General features: G+C 38.6%; 1 protein-coding gene and 1 long non-coding RNA gene across 3 annotated transcripts; both read right to left on the bottom strand.

Moving 5' to 3' along the window:
- Positions 1–2969: 2969 nt before the first annotated feature.
- Positions 2970–3591, bottom strand: LOC148690367 (uncharacterized). The gene is made up of 2 exons (XR_015956591.1): positions 3424–3591; positions 2970–3322 (listed from the first exon to the last, which is right to left on the bottom strand). It is a non-coding gene; the product is annotated as an uncharacterized LOC148690367 (long non-coding RNA).
- A 3005-nt stretch (positions 3592–6596) lies between these two features.
- LOC137710620 (protein NRT1/ PTR FAMILY 5.10) lies at positions 6597–12448 on the bottom strand. 2 transcript variants are annotated; one of them, XM_088685498.1, is made up of 5 exons: positions 12302–12435; positions 12062–12267; positions 11711–11928; positions 8000–8496; positions 6597–7500 (listed from the first exon to the last, which is right to left on the bottom strand). In XM_088685498.1, the coding sequence occupies exons 2-5, from the start codon at positions 12204–12206 to the stop codon at positions 6687–6689; spliced, it is 1674 nt and encodes a 557-aa protein (XP_088541624.1). In that variant the 5' UTR covers positions 12207–12267; positions 12302–12435; the 3' UTR covers positions 6597–6686. The 2 variants fall into 2 exon arrangements, with proteins under 2 accessions (XP_088541624.1, XP_068305794.2); XM_068449693.2 differs by having other exon boundaries at positions 12062–12448.
- Between the last annotated feature and the right edge of the window lie 2794 nt (positions 12449–15242).

Raw genomic sequence — 15242 nt, 5'->3', positions numbered from 1 at the left:
CATATCCCACAGGCTCGCCATTAAGTTTAAAAGAATATGTGACAGTAGTGACTCACATCATAATGAGAGATATCCATCCTCGGTGAATCCCAATTTCCTCCTCATCTGTTCCAAGAAACTCCACTCAATATGATTATAGGCTTTACTGATATCAAGCTTCAATGCCATCACCCCATACCAAACATTTTTTTTCTTATGCATGTGATGCGCAATCTCTGACACCACGAGACAATTATCTGATATTAATCTTCCAGGTACAAACGCACTCCAAGTAGGTGAGATAAAATCCGGTAATATGCTCTTCGATCTATTAGTTAAGACTTTGGAACAAATTTTGTATATAACATTACACAGACTAATCGGATGAAGTTGGGTCATCAACGTGGGATCCTTGTTCTTTAGAATAAGAGTGACATGGGTATAATTAATCTTTCCCAACATACCACCCGAAGAGAGAAGAGACCGAACTCTATCATAAACATCCTGCCCCATAATGTCCCAGTGCTTCTGATAAAATCTAGGTGACATACCGTCCGGCCCCGATGCCTTCGTAGGGTGCATTTGAAAAAGTGCATTCTTTATCTCTTCATTTGTAAAAGGCAACAATAATTCAGAATTCATGGCTACCATGACTTTGGGTGTTACATGTTCAAGTACCATTGACGTGGCTTGCTGTCTTTGCGAGTCAAATAGCTTCAAAAAATATTGAACAATAACATTTTCCATACCTTGTTTATCCTCATGCTAGACACCACTATCATCAAACAACCCACATAAACCATTCTTTATCTGCCTGCTATTAGCTTTCTAGTGAAAAATCTTGTATTTTGATCCCTTAACCTCATCCAATTCTCCCTGGATCTTTGTCGCCAATATGTTTCCTCTTGGGCCAGTAACGAGTGCAAACGATTATAAAGATCCTGTCTTTGAGCAATGGTAGTCTCAGTAAAAGGTTGACCAAATAAAGAATTTAGTTTATCTTCCGTCTCTGCAATTGCCCCTGCATTTGTTATTTTTGTGTGTTTTACCCACTTTAACAACTGACACCTTGTGGCTTTAATTTTTTTCTATCACCTGGAACATGGGAGAACCTGTGAAAGTCGACTCCCAGCCAGCCTTTACTGCATGAGCACAACCTTCTTGAACCGTCCACCCATCTTCATACCTAAAACTTCTCCAGGCTCGTATTCTTCTTTTAATCTCCCATTCTATCAAAATAGGAATATGATCAGATGACATGGGTTTCAAATGGCTCACTTGAAACTGTGGAAAAAAATCAATCCAACTTTGATTAGCTATAGCACGGTCTAGTCGAACCCTAATTCCCCCATTTCATGTAGTTTTCCCACGTGTATTTGTTTCCGATAAACCCCAACTCTTGGAGTTGGCAGCTTGATAATGCATGTCGGAAACCCTCAATCTGTCTCTCACTGTGTAAGTCTCCACCTTCCTGTTCGTCCGCTCGTAAAACTTCATTAAAGTCCCCTATACAACACCATGGCAAGGACGAGTTGGCATGTAATCGCTTTAATAAAGTCCAGGACTTATGACGGTCGATCTCCACTGGGTAACCATAGAAAAAAGTAACCCTCCAATATCGTGTATCACCCAAACCTCCCACCTCAAAATCCATGTGATTATTAGAATATGTTCTGAGTGAAAGATTTGCCTTCTCTTTCCACATTGCACACAAACCACCTAATCTTCCTCGACTGGGTACCGTAAAAATAAAATCAAACTGTAATTGTGATTTTAAGTTCTCCATATGCTCTCTCAAGCTCTTCATTTCACAAAAAAAAAAATCACAATGAGAGCTTTTAAGAGAACTAGTCTTTTTAGGGCCCGAATTGCACGTAGGTTCCCAAGCCCCCGGTAATTCCAACTAATGCAACTCATTTTTTTTGGCGGGGCTAATCCTCATCAGCCGCCGCTGTTGAAAAATTCATAGACTCCATCACCACCACTATTTTCTTCACTACATCTTCACTTTTCCCACCCTCTTGCTCACGTATATGTCTCTTACCAAGTTCAGGTAGCTTTGTATACACCCTTTTAGTTCGCTTTCTCCCTCTGCCTCTAACCTCCATCTTCTTTTGACCCCTTCCTTGCACAGGACCACTAGGCCCAAAGATAAGGGATCTAAGTTAAATGGGTCTGATGCCATTGCACAATTAGTGTCTGCCATTCCTACATTACGCTACTCTAATGATCCTTCCCAAATTGGGGTGGGTGCATTTAGCTGTCCCACACTAATAGGATATGCCACCTGCCGCTCACCTGAACGAGCTAGTGCCCTAAGCCCAACATCATTCTCTTCCTGCACCCCCTCAAGATCGTTCATCATCCCTCGTTGACCAGCAATAACATCATTGTTCTCCACAATGGTATAATTGCCATTGATGTGTCAATCATCTCGTCATCATGGGTAATCTCATTAAGATCCAGAATGCTGCTCATTAATACATGTTCATCAATCACTCATAAAGACTACCCTAACTTACCAAACGAATCCATAGGAACCCCAACGATTTGGCTCCCATCTCCTTCTCTTGGCTATGCCATACGCCGGTTCATTCTGCCATTCTTCGTCCCCACATCGACCTCCCTCATACATTCATCACTATCCTCAGAATTTGGCACATTCATGGACCACCCAACCTCTGAATCCAAACCAAATTTCTTACCTTGTGGCTTCCCTTAGTCTTTACCTAAGACATTATCTTAAAACCACCTCCCATACGGTTTTGCACGATCCTTCCGTCCATTAAATTTCTCACATTGTTCCTCCACGTGGTCCATCATACCACATAGAAAACACTAGTGCTTAATACCCGCGTGTTGCCGCGGGTTTGAAGTTAAGATAAGATGTTAAAAATGAAAACAATTTCGGTTACAAAATAGGAACAACGATAACAACAATGAATTTGGAAAAGCGTTAACTGGAAAAGGTTACATTTAGATAATATAAAGATACAAATTATAGTTATCCATTATATTGTAGCAGTTCTATGTATTTCTGGACCAGGAGGATTACATTCAGTTACAAAAAATAGAAATTCCTGGCATAAAGATACAAAAAACATTATAATAACTGAATTTCTTCTAATAAGCCCATCTAATATACTGTGTTCCAGCTTTTGCATACAAAAAATGAGGAGATGTTGTTGTATGGGGATGCAAAAAATATTGTTGAGTTTTGGGCAAAAAAAGATATGTAGAGGTTTTTAAACATGATTTAATATAAATAAACAAAACACGGTAAACATTCTTGATCAGAGTAGTGAAAGGTGTCTTCAACCCTTGTTGTCATTGATAAAGCAACCTAAACAAAGAGGAATAAAACATAACATATTTAGATAGGATTTAATATCACATTTAAATGGTAATGGAGGAAAAGATAAAACAACTTGAAAGAATACTAACCTAATCATTGTTTCCAGTGCTGCTGTGTGGCTTTGCCTAAGTAGAAGGTGATTTTTTTTTTTAAAACTTGATCGGAATCTCATCACATTCTCTTGGATCAACTTCAGAAATTTCTTTAGATTCACTGAGTTGAATGATTATGCAACATTAATGTAGTTGTTCATAGAAAGAAGAAAAGATGATTCCTAATTATAATTCATAGTATTGAAAATGTTTGATATGTAAATTTTAAGAAAGTTGAAGTGAACACATGGAAATTTTTAAAACATGATGTAAAAATATAAACATCATATTTGAGAATAGTATGAAATTAGATATCAAACATTTGTTCACCAAGAATGAAAAGCGCTCTCCTCACAGATTCTCTTTTTCTTTTATAAGATTGATCACTTGGTTCAAGTGTTGAGAACGATTCAAAAACAAAAGAAAAGGACTGGCAAGAGCGGGAGAAGCAAACAAAGACAACGAAGAAAGCAAACGACTGCCAAAAGCGTCGTTTAATAATTATTTCCCTATTTTCCGTGCTCTAAATTAAACACCAAATTTACCCAAGAGCAGAAAATAAGAAAAATTAAGTAGAAAAAAAAAGAAAAAGAAAAGAAGAACGACATACCTGAAGTAGAACCAGCGTGAAAATGGCAACACAACACCGTTTGCTAAAACGCGAAAGAAAGAAGTAGAAAAAGCAAAGGAAAATTTGAGGATAGAAAGAGATAAAAATGAAAGATAAAGGGAGAAGCCCTCTCAGCAGAAAATCCCTCGATGATCAACACGTGGAAGACAAAAAGCAGAGCAAAACCAAAAAATAAAATAACCAAGGGCAAGGTGGAAGACAGTGGGGCTTCTCACAATTTTTAATATTTGGTTTCTATGCGTTCAAAATTTTTTATAATTTTTTATTGTGTTATGTGCCACAAACCTGGATTAACTCATTTTTTTTAAATATTTGTTGTCAGTTTTTTTTATTATTATTTTATCTTTCTTTGTTCCCACACTTTGCAGAGACTCTGCATTCAAATGTTTTTATAATATTTTATTATGTTACGTGCCACAAACCGTGTTCTGTGCCACCTACTACAGGGGCTCGGCGTGGAAGACAAAAAGCCGAGCAAAATAAAAAAATAAAATAATCAAAAGGCAAAGGAATGGGGACAGGTGGGTTTCTCATAATTTTTAATGATTATTTTGTCCATGCATTCAATGTTTTTATAATTTTTTATTGTGTTCTGCGCTACAAACCATGTGGCCTGATTTAAGTCATATTTTTTAAATAAATTTTTGTCAGTTTTTTAATTAATTATTTTATCTTTCTTTGTGCCACAACTCGACGATCATAGACACGCAACCTGGGAGGACAAAGGATGATCAACACATGGCAATCACGGGCAATATAGGTATTTTATTGTGTGAAGCAGGCAACAAAACAGTAATGGATCGAAAAAACCAGGGGCATTTCCACCGTTTTACTATTGCTGAACAGTGCTAAAACTCAACTGAGTTGTAGTATATATAATGTAAGATGAAGCTTCTCATAGCGAACATCCACCTGCACCACCTTCCCATCCAATTGGACCGACACCCAACGACACAATGGTTTATGAACATCAAGTCGAACTCTAATTCTAAGAATGCTTCCGAACTGGAACTCTTTCCTACTTTGATCTGATAAGACATATTCACCCAAGATATTTCTGATAAGTTTACCCATTTGCCTTGGCATGTAGCAAATCAGGAGCCCCTGACAGTTGCACCCTAGCAGGATGAGTTAAGTCATCAACCTCCTCAAGGACCAACAAAGACTGCTTATTGTATAGCCACGGCCCACCCCTCTAGATCATAGTCCGTTCCTGCTTGGTATTAAAGCCAAACGCGAATCTGTCAGCCTCCAATTCAAATATTAGCACATTGGCCTTAGGTTTCCACAAGTTTCTCATCTGTCACTTGAAATTTTCTTTATTCAATGGTTCTCTTGTCAACACCTCCCCCACTAAGAACACTTTAGACGACTTAAGAGACAACTTCTCCTATCAACCACAACAATCGTCTGTTCATCTTCTGTTATTGCAAATTTTCCAGAGAACTTAGAAACCATATCCTCCATCGTTGCAAAGGCCGTACCTAACAACTTGCAACCCCGCACACAGAACTGCAATGGAACAACCTTCCCCACACCATGAAAGACAACCCCTTCGGAGTTAGTTATCATTGCCCCTAAAGGTTTGTCGCAGCAGTGACTGGAATACCGAGAATTTTGTTAAGGCTTTCGGCGCTCTCCTAAGGTTTCCTAGAGAGCCTTTTTTTTTTTTTTTTTGGAATTTAACATACCATAAGATACCCAAAGTTAACCATCCATAATTAATAATCTAAATTATCTATTAGTACAATTCTTTTTCTTATGCCAACAATAGTTAGCTCAGTTGGCTCAGTTGGCTCAGTTAACCATCAATAATTAATAATCTAAATAATCTATTAATAATCTAAATTACCCATTTATTTATTTCAAAAGGAGTTACGTAACCCAAGAATACTTAACAAATATTATGTTACTTTCATTGGTAATAGTTAAAAATATCATCCGTAAACTATTATTTTAATTATTGGAATAGTATAAGGACTTAAAAATTGAAAAACGGAAATGTATGATGAATGTACCTATAATGGTGTTTAATTATCAAAAAAAAAAAATTATGACAATGTTTTTTAATTTTCAAGTTGTTAAGAAACATGTAGACGGGTAAAAAAAGGGTAATGGTAAAAAAAAAAAAAAAAAAGATAAACAGGTTAAAAAAGGTAAGTGGATAAACAGGTATTAAACGGTTATCGTTAAATGGGCATGCGGTTATGGGTATGGTTAACCATTTATAAACGATTATGGGTATGGGTATAACCGTTTAGGCAATTACCCAACAGGTAAACAGTTATACGAGTATGAGCGTAAACAATTATGGGTAAATAACCGCGGTTACCAATCTGTCATAACCATTGCCCATCCCTAAATATGACAATCACTAAGTTTTTCATCATTTTAGCCAGTTTCCACTGAGATCGATTATCCTTGCCATCGAGCATAAAAAGTATGAATAGTATTTAACATATCTTTAATGCGTAACGCTTGGAACTATTTAGGATCTAGTATATACAAATACAAGCATTCGAAATTCGAAATCATGGGATTTTTAACAGAAGTAATGCGTATGCAATTTATCACTAGATTCCATCTCGATAACTCTGGAATGAATTATACACTGTGCTCAAATAATAAGTTACAAGGCGTGGGATTTATAAATGTACGATTTTGCAAAGTAGAGGTAGATAACCAATTGTACCAAACTGATTCCACCAAGCAGCCAATAGAAGTAATCAAGATGTGCACGGTTAAGATTACTCGAAAACCAGCTACTTTCGCCTGCTAAACTGGTTATGTCATCGATGACGGAAATAAGAAAGCTACTTAGGAAGCTTCCCACACCGAAGATGCTGAGATAGAGGGCGAGTCCTACACTCCTTAGTTCATTTGGCACCTGATCATAAAAAAACTCTTGCAGACCGACCATTGTGAAAACATCAGCTATTCCGGCCAATAAGTACTGAGGAACCAACCACCAGATGCTCATTGGAACCGTGGCACTTGGCGTATCAAGCAGACCATAATCTTTGGCAGTTTTGAGCCTCTTCATCTCAACTAGAGCTGCAATTACCATCAAAATAATAGATAAGACCATCCCTGTTCCAATTCTTTGAAGCATTGTAATTCCAGCGGGTTTCCCCGTGACAGATCTAGCAATTGGAACAAAAATGCGATCGTAAATGGGAAGGAAGATGACAATGGCAAAGCTGATGAAAGTCTGAAGTGAAGCGGCTGGTACATTGAAGCCAGGCACAATAGTTCTATCCATGGTGGCACCTTGCTTGGTGAAGAAAGTGGAGTACTGTGCAAACACAACCGCATATGCCAAGCATGTAACCCATATTGGAAAAAGCCTAAGAACAGCCTTTGCGTCTTCAACGTCAACGATGGTACACACCCTTCTGTTTTCCTTCAAATCATCCGGTGCAAGCAAGGCTTTGTTGAGAAACCTGCCAGTAAATCATATCATAGCAGTTTCTTAGCTGAAATCAGAACAGACTTAGCAGTTCCATTCAAACAGCGAAGTAAACATCATATAACCAATGATGCAATCAAAGACAAAAATTTATCCTCAACCACCTAAGTACATACCATACAGCATAGGTATGATAGTATAATCACCAAAACCATTAACATTTTATTAGATTCTAAAATGCTCTTACTACAATAGAAAAAAAGGTGCTGCAAATACCACTTTTTATACTCAATTTATTCCAACTAGTTAAGGTTAACTGAAATTAAAATTGATAGATTTAAGTGGCCATGCAAGAGATTATAAGAATATATGAATACTTGTCTTTCACGAATTGCTTTTGCAGGATAGGTTACTGAAAGAGTCATGAAGACAGTGTCTCCCTCCTTTTTAATCTAAAATAATATTAAACTTTCTCGTTGCCAGTTTCTCCCTCCTTTTTAAACTAAAAATATGCCGACAGTTAACTGTCTTACTTGAATTGTTCAGAACTCTCGTGAGGCAAGATTCCGCGAGATTCCTCTTCAGAAGTTACTGCTGAGGGAGAAGTTCGCCAGTTCCTTAAAGCAGCAACAAACACCCTTCCAATTCTTACAAAAGGACTTTCTTCATCCCCTTTAATGCTGTACCGATAAGTTCTAGTTCCAAGCAAGAAAAGTAACAGTGCAAAGACCATTGCAATACAAGGAATTCCGAAACCCAGACCCCAACTCAGATTGTCCTGTATGTAGGTCAATAGGATAAGCGTCACGGACGTACCTGCACACAACCCAAAATACCACCAATTGAAGAATGAGCTTTTGGCTTTGCACTCCTCTGGATCTGAGACATCAAACTGATCAGCTCCAAATGCCTGAACACAAGGCTTGTGTCCGCCTTGTGCAACAGCTACTAGATACAGGGAGAAGAAGAAGAATATTACTTGGATCTCAGAAGAAGAAAGCATGGCTGACAGGGTCAACAAGCCAAGTCCCTGTTCAATTTAGGTCCAAAATTATAGCATTCAGACATAGCAAGATGTAGAAAGAAAATACTCAAACTTGCATCCCTAATTATACCTGAAGAATAACCAATCATTTCTTAGTAACTCCATCCATCACAAGGAAAAGTAAAATATCAATCAATCTTACGGAGTTTTCTTATTTTATTTTTCAAAGTTCTTTATGGCGTACTTTGAAATAACACCCCTGTAAGCCAGGCCTAAAAAAGTGAGAACCGGCTGTGGCTGAGCTCATGAGAAGTAATTGGTAAATAACCAAATAATATATGTTCATTCTCCTTGAGGCGTGCTTTTCGACAAGGCATGGGAAATTTTCCCTAAGGTGCATTACGCCGGACATTTTCTTTCCACAAAAAGCGCAGTCTTCACACTATTTGATTTTTCAAACAATCCCAGTCCCAAAACATCATCATTTTGAGCTGGCTTTTAAAATCTACATCATGCCTCTCTTCTACCTAGGGACATCAGCTCTCGCCACCCCCCCCCCCCCCCCCCCCCCCCCCCCCCCCCCCCCCCCCCCCCCCCCCCCCCCAAACACACTAAATAGAGCTCACGCTTTCTCCGCACCCAAAATCAACTAGTCAAGCAAAGAAAGTAAAGATTAATAAAGACAATTCATTTTCTGCAAAATCTAATGAGTTATAGCCAATTCGGAAGCAAGAAAGATGAAGAACTTGGGATTTTCACTTTTAGCAGGTTAGGGTTTCGATAGCACAATGAAATTTTCTGCAATTTGTATGTTTCAATTCTTTTATTTAGTGAATCTTCACTTTAGGTTTTTTTTTTTTTTTTTTTTTTTTTTTTTAATGTTTGTGAACAATCTTTATGATCATTGTGGTTGTTGCTTGTGGTTTGGAGCTTGGATTTCAATTGAATTTGGACAGTCTTGATGAATGATATGCTTTGCTTAATTATCATAATGTTTTAAGTAAAAGAGACTCTTTTTTCACCTTTTTTCGTAAAGAAACATCATTGCATCTTGTTTTGCATGGAGTGAAATCAACTTGAGTTAAGACGGAGTTTAGATAAACCCATAAGAGCATCTCCAAGAGAGGTATAAAACTCCATTTTGCTATGCCATCTAAGATAAAAGCCCTCTTCAATGGGAGCAGCAACCTAAGTAGCAAATTAAAAAAGTACTAACTCCAATGTCAAATATACAAGGTGAGTTACCTATAGCAAATCAAACCTCGCAACATTAAAGCATGAACATTTTTCCCCCTGGATTAATGTTCTAATCACCTGTTGGCATACATTGATGACTGAACAACTGTTTCCCTCCTTTTTGGCTAAAACATTTAAACCTTGATGAGAGATAAATGGGAATTTGCTTTTATTTTCTTTCATTTGAATTGATACATATGAACTTTTTTTGCCTCATTTAGTTTTTTAATATGTTGGATTTTGATAATGCCAAAATTTCATCATCATTTGTATCCATATATTTAACTAGAATTTGAAGTTATGCCATTGAGTCCCAAACATTGAATGACGTTGCCCTTCTAGTGACATTTTAAGAATAACACATATGACATACGTTAGCAAAAGACACTTTTAAAATAGGCTTATTTACATCAACACCCCCCGGAAACTCAACTTTAGTCTTTGCCCCTTATAACTCAAAATGTATCACTTAACCCCGTGAAAGTAGTCTTTGCTTCTCATTTTGCCCCATTCCATTATCTCCATAAAAAATTCTGTTAAATCACGTGACGTGGAAAATGTGGAGCCCATTAATTGGCTGACGTGTTGGCTATGTCATCGTCACATGTACAACTTTCATAGTATTTAACATTTTAAATTTGAAAGAAAAACAGAAACAATAAGAATGATCACACCATCATTTTTCTGGGTATTTGATGTGGTTGGTTTACAGCGGTGATGTTGCTAGTGATGGTTATGGGGAGCAACGTTGGTGGTTATGGGGAGCAACGTAGGTGGTTATGGTGATGGAGTTACAAAACTGATATGGAATAAGCAAATTTGATGGTAGGAGTGGAGCTTGTGGGGTTTTGGTAGCGATGGGGAGCAGGTGGCGATGGTGGTGAAAGTTTTCTCTCAGTTTTTAGTTTTTTTTTTTTTTTTTTTTCCTTTCTAAATTGTTTTTGAATGTTTTTTTTATCAGCATCGAGTTTTAATGTTAAAAGTATTATATTTGTATATGTGGCAATGATATGGCTAACACCTTTAGTTAATGGGCCCTACATTTGCCACGTCCATGATGTAACATAAGTTTTGACAGATATAATGGAATGGGGCAAAGTGAGAATCAAGGATAATTTTCAGGAGGTTAAGTGACACATTTTTTGAGTTACACGGGGCAAAGTGTGACTAAGGCTGAGTTTTATGGGGTGTTGGTGTAAATAAGCCTTTAAAATAACATTTGCTACCTCCCTTGGAGATATGGTTTTGATCTTACTCATAAACAGCTAGCAAGAGTTACATGTGTGCAACATAAATGCGATACATGGATCCTAGATAAATACCCCCTACTTGTCCTACATCATATACTTACTTCCTACATGATATACTTACTTCCTACATGGACCAATAAAACTAAAACATGCGGCGTTGTAAAGATATACTAAACACATATTATTTGACATAACAAATAGCTAAAATCTCGACATAACCAATACCCAAACATCCATCTTCTTGACGGAGACCTAGACATTCATCAGCCACTTCCCTCCCCAAAGCCAAGGCTCCGTCACCTCCACCTCTCCTCCAATTTGAGCTTCATTTTCTTAATAAATATCTAAAATGGGTACAACTTGTATGAAAGATGGATTAGAAGCGAGTGGGATGTGTATTAAGAAGAATCCAACAAGGGCAGACAATGCGATTCCAACTCCAGTCGGCTGTCTCATACCATCATTCAATTCGCTCGGAAGTTGATTGGGTAGATCTCTATTTGTTGAAATTAATTAATGATTTGTTTGGCTGCTGATCAATTCACGCATTAATCAGAAGAGTTTTTGTACCTTACGAAATTACAAATCCCAATTGCTGAATGATCAATTTACCGAATTTTATCAATAATGTATGTCGATATTTGATTTCGATCAGTTCAGCAATTGGCATTTGTAAAACCTAGCATTCATCCAATTTCCCTAAATATTTCCAACTAATGCGGATTAAGGCAACTTGGTCACGTGCCAAATTGTAAAGAGAGAGGGGCACGTACCAAAATGTAGAGTAGGGAAGCAAAAACAATAGTACGGTAGCGTCCAAGGAAAGAATCAGCGACAAAGGCTCCGAGTAAAGGGAGCAACGACGCCGTTCCGGACCATATGTTGACATTCTCAGCCGCAGTGGCGGTGGACTGCCCCAAAGGCCCCGTCAGAAACGTGATAAGGTTGGAGCCGATTCCATAGTACGCAAACCTCTCCGCCACCTCCACCCCTGAAAATATTCAAATCAAAACTTCACCACACTAATTTAATTACAATTTTTAATTATTACTAATCAGAGCAATTAATTTAATTAATATCTGACTGCTTGGATTCAGTGCGGTGCGGTGCGGTGCGATGCTTACCGATTATGAACCTAGCGGAACGCCAGCCGCCGGATCTGGATCTGTGAACGGGGCGGCCTTTGTGGTCAACGGCGCCGTCGACGATGTCGTCTAGCAGTAGGGTTTGGGCGTCCGGCTCCGGGGATTGGCGGGGAGAAGCAGCCATTGAGTTTTACTGGAAATGTGGACTTGAATGAGCAACTAACATGATGTTATACGAAATAATGGTGCTGGGTGTTCTTCAAAAAAAATAAATAATGGTGCTGGGTTTGTCGTTTTTTCCTTTAATTGCAAACTTGTCAGAGCTACCTGCTGTCATCGTTTTTGTTGGGTTGTTTCAACAAAAGCCAACGGACAAGAGAAATTTTGAAAATTAAGAGTATTAGTTCTTCTCCCTTTGCACGAGTTCATTTCCCGGAAAGATTTTTTGGTGTGATCGGTATACAGATTAGTACATCACGTATCATTATATAAATGGTAATATATGTGTACTAAAATGTTCATAATTTAAAAAATAAAATTTCTCACCACTCCTATTAAAACACGTGCTATACCACTTGTATTCCTGTGAACACGAAAGATTCCTTGAAACAGGAAACAAGAATAACGTGTACAAAATAATATTTTTGTGTTTATGATTTTGGGGTTACGATCTCTCTCAAATTTGGTCCTCTGATTCTATCTTCGTAGGCTGTAGGTTTGTGGATGAGTTGTTGATCCAAAGGGCCGTCGGGGCTTGATCTAAGGATGAACAGTTGATGAACGGATCTTCAAGGGGCGTTGGGCTTGATCTTGAAGAATGGGTGTATGGATTTCTTCAAGGGCTTTTGGGCTTGATCTTGAAGGTTGATGGATGAGCAGATCTTCAAGGGCTTTTGGGCTTAGCCTTGAAGAACGATTGGATGTGTGGATTTGTTTGTGCTGTTGATCCAAGGGGTCGTTGAGGCTTGATTTAGGATGAACGATGAACACTTTCTTCAAGGGTCGTCGGGGCTTGATCTTGAATAATGGTTGTGTGGATTTCTTCAAGGGCTTTTGGGCTTAATCTTGAAGAACGATGGATGAGCGGATCTTCAAGGGCTTTTGGGCTTAATCTTGAAGAACGATTGGATGTGTGGATTTGTTGAGGTTGTTGATCCAAAGGGCCGTTGGGGCTTGATCTTAGGATGAACAGTTGATGAACGGATCTTCAAGGGGCGTTGGGCTTGATCTTGAAGAATGGGTGTATGGATTTCTTCAAGGGCTTTTGGGCTTGATCTTGAATGTTGATGGATGAGCAGATCTTCAAGGGCTTTTGGGCTTAGTCTTGAAGAACGATTGGATGTGTGGATTTGTTTGTGCTGTTGATCCAAGGGGCCGTTGGGGCTTGATCTTAGGATGAACGATGAACACTTTCTTCAAGGGCCGTCGGGGCTTGATCTTGAATAATGGTTGTGTGGATTTCTTCAAGGGCTTTTGGGCTTGATCTTGAAGGTTGATGGATGAGCGGATCTTCAAGGGCTTTTGGGCTTAATCTTGAAGAACGATTGGATGTGTGGATTTGTTGAGGTTGTTGATCCAAAAGGCCGTTGGGGCTTGATCTTAGGATGAACAGTTGATGAACAGATGAACACTTTCTTCAAGGGCCGTCGGGGCTTGATCTTGAGTTGGTGGAAGTTCTTCAAGGGCCGTTGGGGCTTGATCTTGAAGGAGGATTTGACGAAGAAACGAAGAGTGCTTTCTTGATCCTTCGGGATTTTCTTGAGAGCTTTAGAACTTTAAGGCTTCAAGGTTTTGGTGTGTAGAGAAATGTATTTGTGAATTGGTTTTGGTGTGTGTTGGCTTTTCTTGGGAATTTGGATGGTTGAAAGCTTTGGAGTTTCAAAGCTTCAAGGATTTGGGGAATTCTCTTCCAATTTGGGAGTAGAGAAATGTATTTGTGAATTGGTTGATGCTTGATACCTTGATGGAGAAGTCTATTTATAGGCTTTGAGAATGAATCACCACCACAAAATATTTTTTTCCTTTCCAAGCACCATTGCCTAATTTTCCCACTTAATGCAATATTGAAATTGAAGTGGTGTAACTTATGGCCTAATTTCCCACTTAATACCATTTTAAACTTGAAGTGGTGTAACTTATGGCCTAATTTCCCACTTAATGCAATATTGAAATTGAAGTGGTGTAACTTATGGCCTAATTTCCCACTTAATACCATTTTAAACTTGAAGTGGTCTAACTTATGGCCTAATTTCCCACTTAACACCATTTTAAACTTGAAATGTGTATGCTTTGTCATTGCCCAAATGAGAAAAACTTGCTTTGATCCGTAATGGATTGAAGTGTGCTTGCCTTGTCATTGCCCAACATGAGAAGAAAAACTTGTTTTGATCCTCAATGGATTGAAATGTACTTGCCTTGTCATTGCCCAAAATGAGAAGAAAAACTTGTTTAATCCTTCAAGGGTATTTCTTCCTATTTTGTTGAGTCACACGCCATGTGTACAATTTGTACAACACGTGGCGTATGCCATGTATGCCTTAACACGTCAAAACTTTAATGCATTGGTGAACATTTGTTTTACTGAAATTTCGATGTCTACAAATGCCCCCACTTCAAGGCGCGTCGTAGACATGTGCTTGTCACGTGTAGAAGATGCGTTTTGAAGTCTCTTAATGTAGATGTCAACCCAAGGGTCGTCGAGGCTTGATATTGAATTGGGCTAGAAATTTCTTCAAGGGCCATTGAGGCTTGATCTTGAGTTCGACTGGAAGATTTTCTGGTTTCCTCCAATCGTTGATTTTCCACAGGCTTAGTCTTGAACTGGGCTGGAAATTTCTTCAAGGGCCATCGAGGCTTGATCTTGAGTTCGACTGGAAGATTTTCTGGTTTCCTCCAATCGTTGATTTTCCTTTGTGCTACTCTTGAACTGGGCAGCAGGATTTTTTTGGTCTCCTCCGAAGGTCTGAGCTTTACTCCTTTTTTTTCTGTTTCTTTGTTCAATCTCTCCAATTCATATTGAAGAGGGTTAGAAGATAGCTCAGCATATGCAGTTGTTGCTTGTCTCCTCATGCTTCAATGTATCATTTTCACTTGCCTTACTTGCTCCCCTTTGCATAAGTGGTCCCTTCTCTGGAAGTGTATCAACCGTTGAAGATGACTACTCGAGAGCAACGCTAGGTAAGCAACCAGGGAATAGATTCCAGGCAGTTGGTTCCAGATC

This window comes from Pyrus communis, chromosome 15 (assembly GCF_041283825.1).
Source record: "Pyrus communis isolate YQ-2024b chromosome 15, ASM4128382v1, whole genome shotgun sequence".
Lineage (NCBI taxonomy): Eukaryota > Viridiplantae > Streptophyta > Magnoliopsida > Rosales > Rosaceae > Pyrus > Pyrus communis.
The sequence above is the reverse complement of the archived record's forward strand: the minus strand, read 5'-3'. Positions and strand labels throughout refer to the sequence as shown.